Here is a 14,871-nt window from a genome sequence, read left to right on the forward strand (position 1 = left end):
ATGGACCTGTTGATATGAATTAAATTCTTTAATGATTAACTGGCACAGAAACTAGTGTCTGTCAGAAATATTTTTGTAACCATTTTGTTATCATTTGTTATTTTAAGTGATATTTGTACATAGTTATACTGTTTTTGTGTTATGTTCATAGTGATAGTTTTTGTGAAAATATTATCTGTGATAGGATTCTATTTACAGTTGTCCAGCAAAATCACTGGCATTTTATTTAAGTCATCTATCATCTCTACTTCTTCATTGACGTGAATTGCTAAAATTATTGTCATATTTGGCGAGGGTTATTTGTATTTTGACTTTTTCATGTCCCCGACTAAAATGGCAATGTGCCGAAATACTTACATTAAGCATGCAGACACACAAATCATTTCGATTTAGAGGTAATAATAATAATAATAAATAACATAATAATGACTATTTTGTATAGCGCGGACTTTCACCACACAAGGACAATGTTCAAAGCGCTGAAGAGTCACGGTTCATATGTAAAGGAAAATACAAGGATTTATGAAACAGCGTTGAAAAAGGTGTGTTTTGAGTCTGTTTTTGAAGAGTGGCAGAGTTAGTACTAGTTTTAGATCAAGAGGCAGAGAGCCGCAAAGGGTAGCAGCTGCATACTGAGAGGACTTGGCACCAAACAATTTGAGTTTATAAGTAGGTATAAGGTAGCTTAAGAATTGGGCCTAAATTTTGATATACTTCTCACCCTTTTCCAAAACGAAAACCTACAACAATATACTGTTGACAATGGGACATATGAAACATCCTAATACTTTTACAAAATTTAGGGCAAATCCCCTCTCTCGAAGCAAGAACAAAGTCTGTTAACGTTTTAGTATTGACAGAAAATTGCATTTTAAGGATGGTCTAATATGACCAAACAAAGCAAAATCAGTATTAAAAAAGTATTAAAAGATTGCTAAATGCCCTGTCAGGTAGATGTTTAAAGGACATTTTTTTTTTCTGCAGCCATGTTCTTTTTGTGAGCTCAGGTATCACAGACCCGACGTAGCGACATTCGTGTCGCTATGACATTCGTAAGACTATAATAAACTATGGAGTTGCGACAGGTTGTAATGTTACAAACACTTTGTGGATCGCTATGACATTCGTAAGATGATGATAAACTACGGTGTTACGACAGGTTGTAATGTTACGAACATTTTGTGGATCGCTATGACATTCATAACACGATGATAAACTACAGTGTTACGACAGGTTGTAATGTTACGAACATTTTGTGGATCGCTATGACATTCGTAAGACGATGATAAACTACGGTGTTACGACAGATTGTAATGTTACGAACATTTTGTGGATCGCAATGACTTTCGTAAGATGATGATAAACTACGGTGTTACGACAGGTTGTAATGTTACGAACATTTTGTGGATCGCTATGACATTCATAACACGATGATAAACTACGGTGTTACGACAGGTTGTAATGTTACGTACACTTTGTGGATGGGGGACCCAGGTGTATCACTTTATTTTGGTCCTGCTACTGGAAACACTGTTACTCAAAGTTCAAGTGAGAATTATTGTGAAATGAATGAGATTGTTTCTCATCTCTTCCTGCAGCCTGTTAAATGTTAATATCTGGGCTTCGAATACTTATTACGACCTGCAGATCTGAAAACATGTTTATGTTGTATCAATTTTTCCTGTGCATTTTATAACCATTTTATTTTAGGGCTAATTGGCTGAACTATACTTCTGTGTTATACTTAGCCAGAATGGAATTAACTGCCAGTCAGCGAATTCTTTTAGATAATAATGACAATGCCGATAGAGGCATCAGTAGCAATGAAAATGCCAACAAAAAATAAAACTGTCATAGTTTTTGTAAATGCATTCTATTTGCATACATGTGTTATATGACTTAAATGTTTAACTTTGATTCCTGGAAGAAATGGGGCGGTGGGGTAGCCAAGTGGTTAAAGTGTTTGCTCGAATATTGCTAAAAGCAATGTAAAACTAACCTCACTCACTCACTCACTGAAGGACCATGGTAGCTGAGTGGTTGATGTGTTCTCTTGCTACAGCAAAGGCTTAGGTTCAATTCCTACATGTGTTCCATATGTGAGGGGTGGTGGGGCAGCCAAGAGGAAGTGTTTGCTCATCACGCTGAAGACCTGAGTTCGATTCCCCACATGGATACAATGTGTCAACCCATTTCTGGTGTCCCCCCATTGCTGGATTATTGCTAAAGGCAGTGTAAAATATACTCACTCACTCACAATATGTGAATACCATTTCTGGTGTCCCTTGGTGGGTTATTGCTGAAACCAAAGTCACTCACTCGTATGTTAGTAGGGAAATATACAATATATCAGAGTGAGTGAGTTTAGTTTTACGCCGCACTGAACAATATTCCAGCAGCAAATCAACAGATGTAGCTTCAATGGCTGAACATGCTGAAATGATGTAATCTTAAACTTCAAATATTTTAAGAAAGGCATTACAATGGAATTGTTACTCTTGTATAGCGAGTGAGTTGTTACTCTTGTATAGTGAGTGAGTATGGTTTTACGCCGCTTTTAGCAATATTCCAGCAATATCACGGCGGGGGACACCCAGGTCTTTGGCGTGACAAGCAAATGCTTTAACCACTAGGCTACCCTGCAGCCTCTTGTTACTCTTGTGTGTTTAGGGATCATAAATATACATTGGGGGAGAAAAATGAATTGAAATACAATTTTCTTGTTAGTATATGATGTTTAAGATATGGTTGGTTTGTTGGTCTTAACAGTTACATGAAAAAATGACAAAACTTAAGTCATATTTATCAACAGACTTAGACTTAAGTTTTATCACAAAACTTATATCAAACAATGAGAACTTAGTTTTATAAGTTTTTTGAATGACTTAAGTTGTTACATTAAATACATCCCCAAGGTCCGATTCCCTACATTGGTGCAACATTTGAAACCCATTTTTGGTGCCTAGCTACAATATGGATGGGTAATGCTAAAAGCCGTGTACAACCACACTCACCAACTACAGGGACTCTTCCGGTCATCTCTTCCTGTTTTGACTTTCGAGGAAGGATGGTTGTTTAACGCCACAAGCCAACGCCTTACCCTCTAGGGTACCCCTCCGAACCTGACTTACAGAGAATGATCCAGACTGGTGGAGAAAGTGCAGGTTAATGTGACACAGGCCAGTTCTGAATCACCATGCTTCCAACCGACTTTAATATATTCTCCAGAAATTAATCAAACATGTTGACATAAAGAGAATCAGATTGGTTCACATGACCATTGTATCCCTTCTTGTATACCACACATGCATTGGTTAGAACATACCTTGTCTGATGGACTCACTGATGCTCACACAATCACTTTTTCCTGTTCAACGAAACCAATGTTGCCTGCCCACAATGCATATATTCATTTACATGAAATAAAAAAGCTTTTGAAAGTCTGTGTTACTTTTTTACTTCACAACATTTTGGGATATTTCTGTTGCCATAGATTCTTCAGTGTTGGTACCCTGATTAAAACTGGTTAAAACGTCTGCTTTCATGACCAAGGTCATGTCCCTGAGGCAAGAGAGATAACTGACTTTTAAGTCCAATTCCCACCCTTGCCAAATAGGGCTGGAATTTTTAGACATATTTTGATTCGGCTTAGAAGTATCTGCATAGTTCAATCAAAATCATGTAAAAATAAATAAATTATGTTTGTTTAATAATATTTCATAATGTTGGTATTTTTTAAATTGTTATTTGTAAAATGAAGTTCTGAAGAGTTCGGTTTCTTGATCCATACACTTTGACTATTTGGGAAGGAATCTAATCCAGGATTCACCTCTTTAGTGATCCTTGTGTTGCAAATCTTTGATGTTTACGAAAATTTGGAAGAAATTCTTGGACAGATATGCAGAGAAATCAAAAAGGGTTAACCAGGATTCAAGTGAGTATTGTTTTACGCTGCTTTTAGCAATATTCCAGCAACATCATGGCGAGGGACTCCTGAAATAGGCTTCTTACATTGTTTCCATGAGCGGAATCGAACCCGGGCCCTCCACGTGACAAGTGAATGTTTTTACCACTAGGCTACCCCATCGCCCTAACTGGGATTCAAACCCAATACCAGCGGCTTTTGGCAGGCCTAATAATGAGTTAACGTGACCTCGCAATGCCTCAAACAACTGGGCCCCCAGTGTCTCCCTGTTTTTTTAAAACAGTATTTACATTACAATGTATGTCAGATTGATGTGGGTGAAGGATCAAAGAGATGCATGTCTTTAACACTATATGGAGAAAACCAGTGATACGGAGAAATCCAGGGATACAGAAAACCAGGGACACAGAAAACCAGACATGGGGGGAAAACCAGGGACACAGGGAAAACCAGGGACACGGAGAAAACCAGGGATACGGAGAAAACCAGGGATACGGAAAAAACCAGGGACACGGAGAAAACCAGGGACATGGAGAATTCCATGGATACAGAGAAAACCAGGGATATGGAGAAAACCAGGGACATGGGGAAAACCAGGGACACAGAGAAATCCATGGATACGGAGAAACCCAAGGAAAAAGAAAACCAGGGACATGGAGAATTCCAGGGATACAGAAAAATCCAGGGATACAGAGAAAACCAGGGACACAGAAAACCAGACATGGGGAAAACCAGGGACACGGGGAAACCACGGACATGGAGAAATCCATGGATACGGAGAAACCCAAGGAAAAAGAAAACCAGGGACATGGAGAATTCCAGGGATACAGAGAAATCCAGGCATACGGAGAAAACCAGGGACACAGAAAACCAGACATGGGGAAAACCAGGGACACGGGGAAACCACGGACATGGAGAAATCCATGGATACGGAGAAACGCAAGCAAAAAAGAAAACCACGGACATTGAGAAAACCAGGGATACGGAGAAAACCACGGACATGGAGAATTCCAGGGATGCAGAGAAAACCGGACATGGAGAAATCCATGGATACGGAGAAACCCAAGCAAAAAGAAAACCAGGGACATGGAAAAAACAGGGATACTGAGAAAACCAGGGATACAGAGAAATCTAGGCATACAGTGAAAATTCTGGATATGAAATTGTCATTCATCATCTGATCAAGGTCATCACCATAAACCCGAATTTTGATCTCACAGGTTTGAAACCGATGAGCGATCCTTGTCAAATTATCTTCCCTTCACTAATCGGCTAGGTGCGCTGGTCTGGAGGGTCCCCCATTAAACTGACTGAGCATGTCGTATGCGCAATGCAAGCTGTACGTGCTACTATTACACTTACAGTTATTTAACCAGTATTGCCATCACCTTCATCAGGAATGTTCACTACTGTGCATGGACTGTGCATGTCAAGTGTCACGTCCTTCCGTGATTCCATGATACATCATGGCCCAAATCCACAAAACGTTCATAGCGCTACAACGGTTCGCAAGCCTTGTCCGAGTTAGTTATTGAGTCATTACAGATTATCTTCATCTCAACTTATTACAAAAATCTTGACTTTTCACGAATCGATCCAAAATTTAAAAAGTCTTCAGCCATGTTTGATTATTTGACCTCCACTGACATTGAGTGAGTGAGTGAGCACCCAGCAATATTCCATCCATATGGCGGCGGTCTGTAAATAATCCAGTCTGGGCCATACAATCCAGTGATCAACAACATGAACATCGATCTGCGCAATTTGGAACCGATGACATGTGTCCAACCAAGTCGAGCCTGACAACCCAATCCATCAGTCGCCTTTTGGCTGGCAAGCATGGGTTGCTGAAGACCTATTCTACCCCAGATCTTCACGGGTCAGATTTTGCAAAGTATTCGATACTGTTTAAAGGTACTGTTTACACATGAAGTGATGTATTGTAAAATAAATTTGTAACATTGAAAAGATTATTGACATGAGTTCAATAAATGATGAAACTTAGTGAAAATTGGCGAATTCTTAACCAAACTTTACACCACAACGCAGCTGTTCACATGCACGATATTTGCACATGCTTTTCAGCAATTTGATGCATGATCCTCGTGCATTTCATCTGCATAAGGTTTGCAGTTGGTTCCCCCAAGTTAGTGCAGTAATTCATCTTCCATGCTTTAAGTGAGTCTAAACGTTTGATGGGTAGTATACATGACATGTGAGTTTTGAGCCAATACCATGTAACCCTCTTGCAACTATTGTTACAGCGTATATTGTTACATGTCGATTCCCAAGTTGAAACAATATGTTAACTGGAAACAGGGCTCAATTTAAGGACTTAGAACTTGCACTGGTGCAACCTGAAACGGCAGCCTCATTTATACCAATGTATAGTTTCCTGTTTAGGCCAGACCAATTGTGTTTCTTGTTTTACGGATTTTTGTCCTCAGAAAACCTTAAGTCGGGAGGTGAAAAAAACATTACCAGTCAAAGTAATATTCCTTATAAATACTGTAAGTATTTTACTTTTGGCAAAAAACAATCTAAAAAAAAATTTCTTGTAAGTTTACATTTTTGGTCAATAGAAACACTAGGATTTTATTTTTTGAGGCGAAAAATAATTACTTTTTTTTTCCTACTGATGACTGATGACTTCACAGACACTCTTTGAATATCCGAAATTTGTTATAAAGTAAGAAAACAATCTTATATCCAGAGTAATGTTGATGTTCAAAATCATCACTACCAAAGCTCAAGCATTATGTAAAGTTTATGTTGAGCAGCAGGTGCAACCTGGTGGTTTTTCAGGTGCAACAAGGTTATTACCTAAGGTTGCACCGGGTGCAAGTATGTTTCATATTCTTAAATCAAGACCCAGAAAATCAGTCTATTGAACTTGGTTTACAAAAACAAACAAAGAAATGATATAAATATCAACTATATTCTAAAATAAACTAGGTCTACAAATCAACAGTAATCACGTCAAAGGAAATACAATGACAGAATAAGATGTACAGGTAGTACAAATACAATGACAGAATAAGATGTACAGGTAGTACAAATGCAATGACAGAATAAGATCTACAGGTAAGATGTACAGGTGGTACAAATACAATGACAGAATAAGATGTACAGGTACAAATACACAATAAGATGTACGGGTTACAAATACAATTAAGATGTACAGGTAGTACAAATACAATGACAGAATAAGATGTACAGGTAGTACAAATACAATGATAGAATAAGATGTACAGGTAGTACAAATACAATGACAGAATAAGATGTACAGGTAGTACAAATACAATGACAGAATAAGATGTACAGGTAATACAAATACAATGACAGAATAAGATGTACAGGTAGTACAAATACAATGACAGAATAAGATGTACAGGTAGTACAAATACAATGACAGAATAAGATCTATAGGTAGTACAATTACAGAATAACATACTGGCAGTAGAAATACAATGATATGATAATATACAAGCACTGATTGAATATTAACTGAAACAATGTAATACAGATACACCACTGTTCTACAATGACTGAGTGAGTAATGTTTTACGATGCTTTTAGCATTATTCCAGCAATATCGCGGCAAGGGACAGCAGAAATGGGCTTCACACATATTTAACTTTGAACATTTTCAGATATATTTGTAAAGCACCACAACAACACAAACTTTTTAAAAATCTTTGGAGATACTTAAAATTAAATGATTACAAAAATACAAAGGACAAATGGTAATGGACAAACGAAAAAACAAGAAGACAAAGTCATCAATATCCCCCACAATGGCAAAACTCTCTTCATGAATATGTTAACTAGTTACGACTATGTCAAATGTTTTGGCATATATATAGCAGTGAGTAAGTAAGTTTTATGCCACATTCAGCAATATTCCAGCTACAAGGCAGCGGTCTAAATAATAGAATCTGGACCAGATAATCCAGTGATCAACAGCATGAGCATCGATCTACACAAATAGGATACAATGATATGTGTCAACCAAGTCAGTGACTATATTGCAGAAGTGGAAGGAGAGTATTGAAAGGTTTTAAAGTTCTGTTCCAGAAGTCATACTTATTGCCGTGCAAATGCAAAAAATATTTTATTCAGAAATCCAAACTACAAAAATGCACCAGTACACTACCAGACCTATCTATGTGCCAAGTTTGGTGAAGATATATTGAACAGTTTTAAAGTTCTGCTCCGGAAAAGAGCCCCAACGCCAATTTCAAAGTCAAACTTGTTGCCATGGAAACGGAAAAATACTAGTATTATAATCAGATATCCAAAGTACAAAAAGGCACCAGTTCACCACCAGACCTATCTATGTGCCAAGTGTGGTGACGAAATATTGAGCGCGGATGGACGGATGGAGTGCATCTTAATACCCCCCGTAAAATGCGTTGCATACTTTAACATAGACTTACGACAGTCGTAGCGCTAAGATGATCGTGACTCCCATACTTTAACATAGACGTATTACGACAGTCATAGCGTTAAGGTGACCGTAACTCCCATACTTTAACATAGACTTACGACAGTTGTAGCGCTAAGGTGATCGTGACTCCCATACTTTAACATAGACTCAAAACAGTCATAGTGCTAAGATGATCGTGACTCCCATACTTTAACATAGACTTACGACAGTCATAGTACTAAGGTGATCATGACTCCCATACTTTAACATAGACTTACGACAGTCGTAGTGCTAAGGTGATCATGACTCCCATACTTTAACATAGACTTACAACAGTCGTAGTGCTAAGGTGATCATGACTCCCATACTTTAACATAGACTTACAACAGACGTAGTGCTAAGGTGATCATGACTCCCATACTTTAACATAGCCTTACGACAGTCATAGTACTAAGGTGATCATGACTCCCATACTTTAACATAGACTTACAACAGTAGGAGTGCTAAGGTGATCATGACTCCCATACTTTAACATAGACTTACGACAGTCATAGTACTAAGGTGATCATGATTCCCATACTTTAACATAGACTTACAACAGTCGTAGTGCTAAGGTGACCGTGACTCCAATACTTTAACATAGACTTACGACAGTCGTAGAGCTAAGGTGATCGTGACTCCCATACTTTAACATAGACTTACGACAGTTGTAGCGCTAAGATGATTGCAACTCCCATACTTTAACATACACTTACGACAGTCATAGTGCTGAGGTGATCATGACTCCCATACTTCAACATAGACTTACGACAGTCGTAGTGCTAAGGTGACCGTGACTCCCATACTTCAACATAGACTTACGACAGTCATAGTGCTGAGGTGATCATGACTCCCATACTTCAACATAGACTTACGACAGTCGTAATGCTAAGGTGACCGTGACTCCCACACTTCAACATAGACTTACGACAGTCATAGTGCTAAGATGATCGTGACTCCCAAACTTTAGCATAGACTTACAACAGTCGTAGCGCTATAATCGCTTCGTGAAACGGGCCCCTGATCTTTCATTGTGACGCTTACATTTCAGGATCCAATGTTTATCGGGGAGAATATATATCTTGGCCCAAGGATTTGATAATTGCAATGAAGATTTTTAAAATTAACAGACATAATACAAGGTCAATAAAGAGCATATTGAAGTAAGTTTCCATCAGACAGTACAGCGGCTCATGCCGATACCCAGCAGATTAGGGGGATTTACAGCAATGCTTGGTTGACTGTGGACATGTTGAGCCTCCCCTTGAAATATGTTCCAGGTCAGACAGCCGGCCAGGGGGATTAGTGCTTAGGGCTCACCTGATGAGGGAGCTGGCTGACAAGTGTTCACCACCTACAGCCAAAGTGACATGACAGCAGACACCATTATTCCTCTAATTTATTGTATGTTCCATTACACTCAAGCTGTGTGGGAAAAATGTGCAAAAATGTGGTTTAGTGACATGATACAAGGACAACAGTGATGTTGGGCTGTTGGTGAGGATAGCTATGACCTTTCGACTGGTTCCTGTGTACACTGTCTGTGACGTGTGGTTCCATACCCCAGAAAATGCTCCACCCCGTGACAGCAGCTTCACCAACTACGTGACAACCTACTGGGTGGAGGGTGAACAACCATGTAGAGGGGCGACACAGAAAGCTGGATGTGTTGATGGAGAGCCCCCCAAAATCTACAAAATCATAGATTTTTCTTAAGAAGGAACAGGCCTTGATCCGAATCCTGTATTTTTTCAACTGTAAGGTGGTGCCAGGCCACCAAATAGAACATATAGATACATTCAACATTTCCATTGGCGATCCTGTTTCGCGCCTTAACGGCGTGTTAATGTCAACTTGTGATGAAATCATGCAAATAAAATGGTGATAATTTACACCTTTTTCTTCTTTGCTGGGGGACCAAATCTCAAAGGGAACTAAATTACAGGCGCACCTTTTGTTCTTGGGATTACATTGCTTCACTGATCTGGCACCTTAGAGCAATAGCTGCTGGGTAAGCAGGAAGACCCCCATCTAATTACTGGAGCACCTGCTCTGTTCAGTAATCACAACAGTACAACATCTAACTACTGGAACACTTGCTCTGTTCAGTAATCACAACAGTACAACATCTAACATCTACTGGAGCACCTGCTCTGTTTCAGTAATCACAACAGTACAACATCTAATTACTGGAGCACCTGCTCCGTTCAGTTATCACAACAGTACAACATCTAACTACTGGAGCACCTGCTCTGTTCAGTAATCACAACAGTACAACATCTAACTACTGGAGCACCTGCTCTGTTCAGTAATCACAACAGTACAACATCTAACTACTGGAACACTTGCTCTGTTCAGTAATCACAATAGTACAACATTTAACTACTGGAGCACCTGCTCTGTTCAGTAATCACAGCAGTACAACATCTAACTACTGGAGCACCCGCACCGTTCAGTAATCACAACAGTTCAACATCTAACTACTGGAGCACCTTCTCTTTGAGTAATCACAATAGTACAACATCTAACTACTGGAGCACCCGCTCTGTTCAGTAATCACAATAGTACAACATCTAACTACTGGAGCACCTGCTCTGTTCAGTAATCACAATAGTACAACATCTAACTACTGGAGCACCTGCTCTGTTCAGTAATCACAACAAGTACAACATCTAACTAGTAGAGCACCTGCTCTATTCAGTAATCACGACAGTACATCATCTAACTACTGGAGCACCTGCTCTATTCAGTAATCACAATAGAACAACATCTAACATCTAACTGGAACACCTGCTCTGTTCGGTAATCACAACAGTACAACATCTAACTACTGGAGCACCTGCTCCGTTCAGTAATCACAACAACACAACATCTAACTGCTGGAGCACCTGCTCTGTTCAGTAATCACAGCAGTACAACATCTAACTACTGGAGCACCCGCACCGTTCAGTAATCACAACAGGACAACATCTAACTACTTGAGCACCTGCTCTGTTCAGTAATCACAACAGTACAAAATCTAACTACTGGAGCACCCGCACCCGTTCAGTAATCACAACAGTACAACATCTAACTACTGGAGCACCTGCTTTGTTCAGTAATCACAATCAGTACAACATCTAACTAGTAGAGCACCTGCTCTGTTCAGTAATCACGACAGTACATCTAACTACTGGAGCACCTGCTCTGTTCAGTAATCACAATAGTACAACATCTAACTAGTAGAGAGCACCTGCTCTGTTCAGTAATCACGACAGTACATCTAAATGCTGGAGCACCTGCTCTGTTCAGTAATCACAGCAGTACAACATCTAACTACTGGAGCACCCGCACCGTTCAGTAATCACAACAGGACAACATCTAACTACTGGAGCACCTGCTCTGTTCAGTAATCACAACAGTACAACATCTAACTACTGGAGCACCTGCTCTGCACAGAAATCACAACAGTACAACATCTAACTACTGGAGCACCTGCTCTGTACAGAAATCACAACAGTACGACCGGCATCAAAAGTCGACATCCCATGATGACTATACATGTTACATGGCATCTACCTTTTAAATTCTTGTAATGATGACCAAGTGACTGGTTGACTTGTTTAAAATAATAGTATCAGTAATCAAGCGACAAGGACAGCCAAAATATGTAAAGGACAAGATAGATGCTGTCAAACTCATCGTTAAGTACATCAAAGTGACCAGCATCAAATGTCAAAATCCTGTGATGACTAACATATTACATTAAATCTACCTCTTATAACGACCAAATTATTGGTTAATTTTTAAGATAATACTACTTGGCTAAAATATGAGTTTACAAACTGTTTTGTGAACACATAACATTTTTGTGTGTGTGCACCCTCTCCTTTTCCCCAAACCTGTACCCTGCTACAAACAGAAGCATGTGGAAGAACAGCCCTGTGGTTAGTCAACGGTTAATAGATAACTGGTCAGTGTAGGATGCCCTCCCATCTCAGCTACACTTACGATGTCCTCATCACTGTCTGTCAGGAGTGTCAGGTCAGCTTTGTGCTGTATTAGGAGGTCAACCACATCTTTATGTCCATAGAAGGCGGCTTCAATACAGGTGTGTATCCATGTCTCCCTCTACTGTTGATGTTAGAAGGAGACAGGAGGTGTTAATACTATAGCAGTGTTCCCACCCTGACAAGCAAGATGAAGTAAGCTATCACCAGATGTATCCACCAGTGTCAGGTCAGCGTGCTTGGACACAAGGAGGTCAAACACACTTTGATGTCCACTGACAGCTGCATTCATTGCTGGTGTCAGCCATACATCCCTCTACTGTTGATGTTAGGGGAGACAGGAGGTGTTGTACTATAGCAGTGTTCCCACCCTCACAGGCAAGATGAAGTAAACTATCACCAGATGCTTAGCCACCAGTGTCAGGTCAGCGTGCTTGGACACAAGGAGGTCAAACACACTTTGATGTCCACTGACAGCTGCATTCATTGCTGGAGTCAGCCATATTCACCTCTATTGTTGATGTTAGAAAGGAGACAGGAGGTGTTGTACAATAACAGTGTTCCCACCACGGCATGCAAGATGAAGTAAACTATCACCAGATGCTTAGCCACCAGTTTCAGGTCAGCGTGCTTGGACACAAGGAGGTCAAACACACTTTGATGTCCACTGGCAGCTGCGATCATTGCTGGAGTCCAGCCATGCATCCCTCTACTGTTGATGTTAGAAGGGAGACAGGAGGTGTTGTACACCAATAGCAGTGTTCCCCACCCTGGCATGCAAGATGAAGTAAGCTATCACCAGATGTATCCACCAGTGTCAGGTCAGCGTGCTTGGACACAAGGAGGTCAAACACACTTTGATGTCCACTGACAGCTGCATTCATTGCTGGAGTCAGCCATACTCACCTCTACAGTTGATGTTAGAAGGGAGACAGGAGGTGTTGTACAATAGCAGTGTTCCCACCACGGCATGCAAGATGAAGTAAACTATCACCAGATGTAGACACCAGTGTCAGGTCAGCGTGCTTGGACACAAGGAGGTCAAACACACTTTGATGTCCACTGACAGCTGCACGATCATTGCGGAGTCAGCCATACTCACCTCTACTGTTGATGTTAGAAGGGGAGACAGGAGGTGTTGTGCTATAGCAGTGTTCCCCACCCTCACAGGCAAGATGAAGTAAACTATCACCAGATGTAGCCACCAGTGTCAGGTCAGCGTGCTTGGACACAAGGAGGTCAAACACACTTTGATGTCCACTGACAGCTGCCTTCATTGCTGGAGTCAGCCATGCATTCCTCTACTGTTGATGTTAGAAGGAGACAGGAGGTGTTGTACAATAACCAGTGTTCCCACCACGGCATGCAAGATGAAGTAAACTATCACCAGATGCTTAGACACCAGTGTCAGGTCAGCGTGCTTGGACACAAGGAGGTCAAACACACTTTGATGTCCACTGACAGCTGCATTCATTGCTGGAGTCAGCCATATTCACCTCTATTGTTGATGTTAGAGGGAGACAGGAGGTGTTGTACTATAGAGTGTTCCCACCCTGACAGGCAGGATGAAGTAAACTATCACCAGATGTAGCCACCAGTGTCAGGTCAGCGTGCTTGGACACAAGGAGGTCAAACACACTTTGATGTCCACTGACAGCTGCGATCATTGCTGGAGTCCAGCCATGTGTTGTCACTCTACTGTTGATGTTAGAGAGGAGACAGGAAACTATAGCGTGTTTCCACCCTGACAGGCAAGATGAAGTAAACTATCACCAGATGTAGCCACCAGTGTCAGGTCAGCGTGCTTGGACACAAGGAGGTCAAACACACTTTGATGTCCAGTGACAGCTGCCTTCATTGCTGGAGTCCAGCCATATTCACCTCTATTGTTGATGTTAGGGGAGACAGGAGGTGTTGTACTATAGCAGTGTTCCCCACCCTGACAGGCAAGATGAATAATTCCATAGCAATATCTTATCTTTCACATTCAAGTCTGATATTTTCTGTAGTAATTCAAAACATTCTTGTGATTCTGAAAGTGCTGCAACCATGACAGGGGTTCGGCCATTCACATCAGCAGAGTTTATAACATTATCTCCAGGTTTCTTATTTAACAGGATTTTCAGGGATTTTTCCGTTCCTGTCTTACAAACCAGATGGAAGATGTTTTGTAACTTCTTGTCTCTAGTGTTAACATCAGCACCTTCCTGGAGCAGATACACTAGAATATCAGACTGCCATTTTCCGCAGCTTGCAACAAGAGTCTGTTCAGTGTCAATTGTTGAACTGGTTTTCAGAAGGAGTGAAGAGCCATTTTCAATACTGTCACATTGTTGCTTTGTGCACACCCTTCCATAGCTTGACTGATCTCCTCTTGAGAGAACTCTTCTCCAGTTGGGTGTTCTATATCTGTAACTAGATGTGCATTATGTCCAAAAACTGCCCAGTACAGAAAACATTTTCCTTTCTCTCTTCTGTGAAACCAAAGT

General features: G+C 40.5%; 1 protein-coding gene across 1 annotated transcript; it reads left to right on the top strand.

Moving 5' to 3' along the window:
- Positions 1–4,278: 4,278 nt before the first annotated feature.
- On the top strand, positions 4,279–5,106 carry LOC124266705 (translation initiation factor IF-2-like). Its single transcript, XM_046701500.1, has one exon. It carries the CDS (start codon positions 4,279–4,281, stop codon positions 5,104–5,106), a length of 828 nt encoding a protein of 275 aa, XP_046557456.1.
- The last annotated feature ends 9,765 nt before the right edge of the window (positions 5,107–14,871 follow it).

Source organism: Haliotis rubra, unplaced genomic scaffold (assembly GCF_003918875.1).
Source record: "Haliotis rubra isolate DU_JTF1 unplaced genomic scaffold, ASM391887v1 Scf1272, whole genome shotgun sequence".
Taxonomy (NCBI): domain Eukaryota; kingdom Metazoa; phylum Mollusca; class Gastropoda; order Lepetellida; family Haliotidae; genus Haliotis; species Haliotis rubra.

What these genes read in the sequence shown, in the direction of transcription:
- LOC124266705 (XM_046701500.1), top strand. Translation starts at nt 4,279, where the DNA reads ATGGAGAAAACCAGTGATACGGAGAAATCCAGGGATACAGAAAACCAG.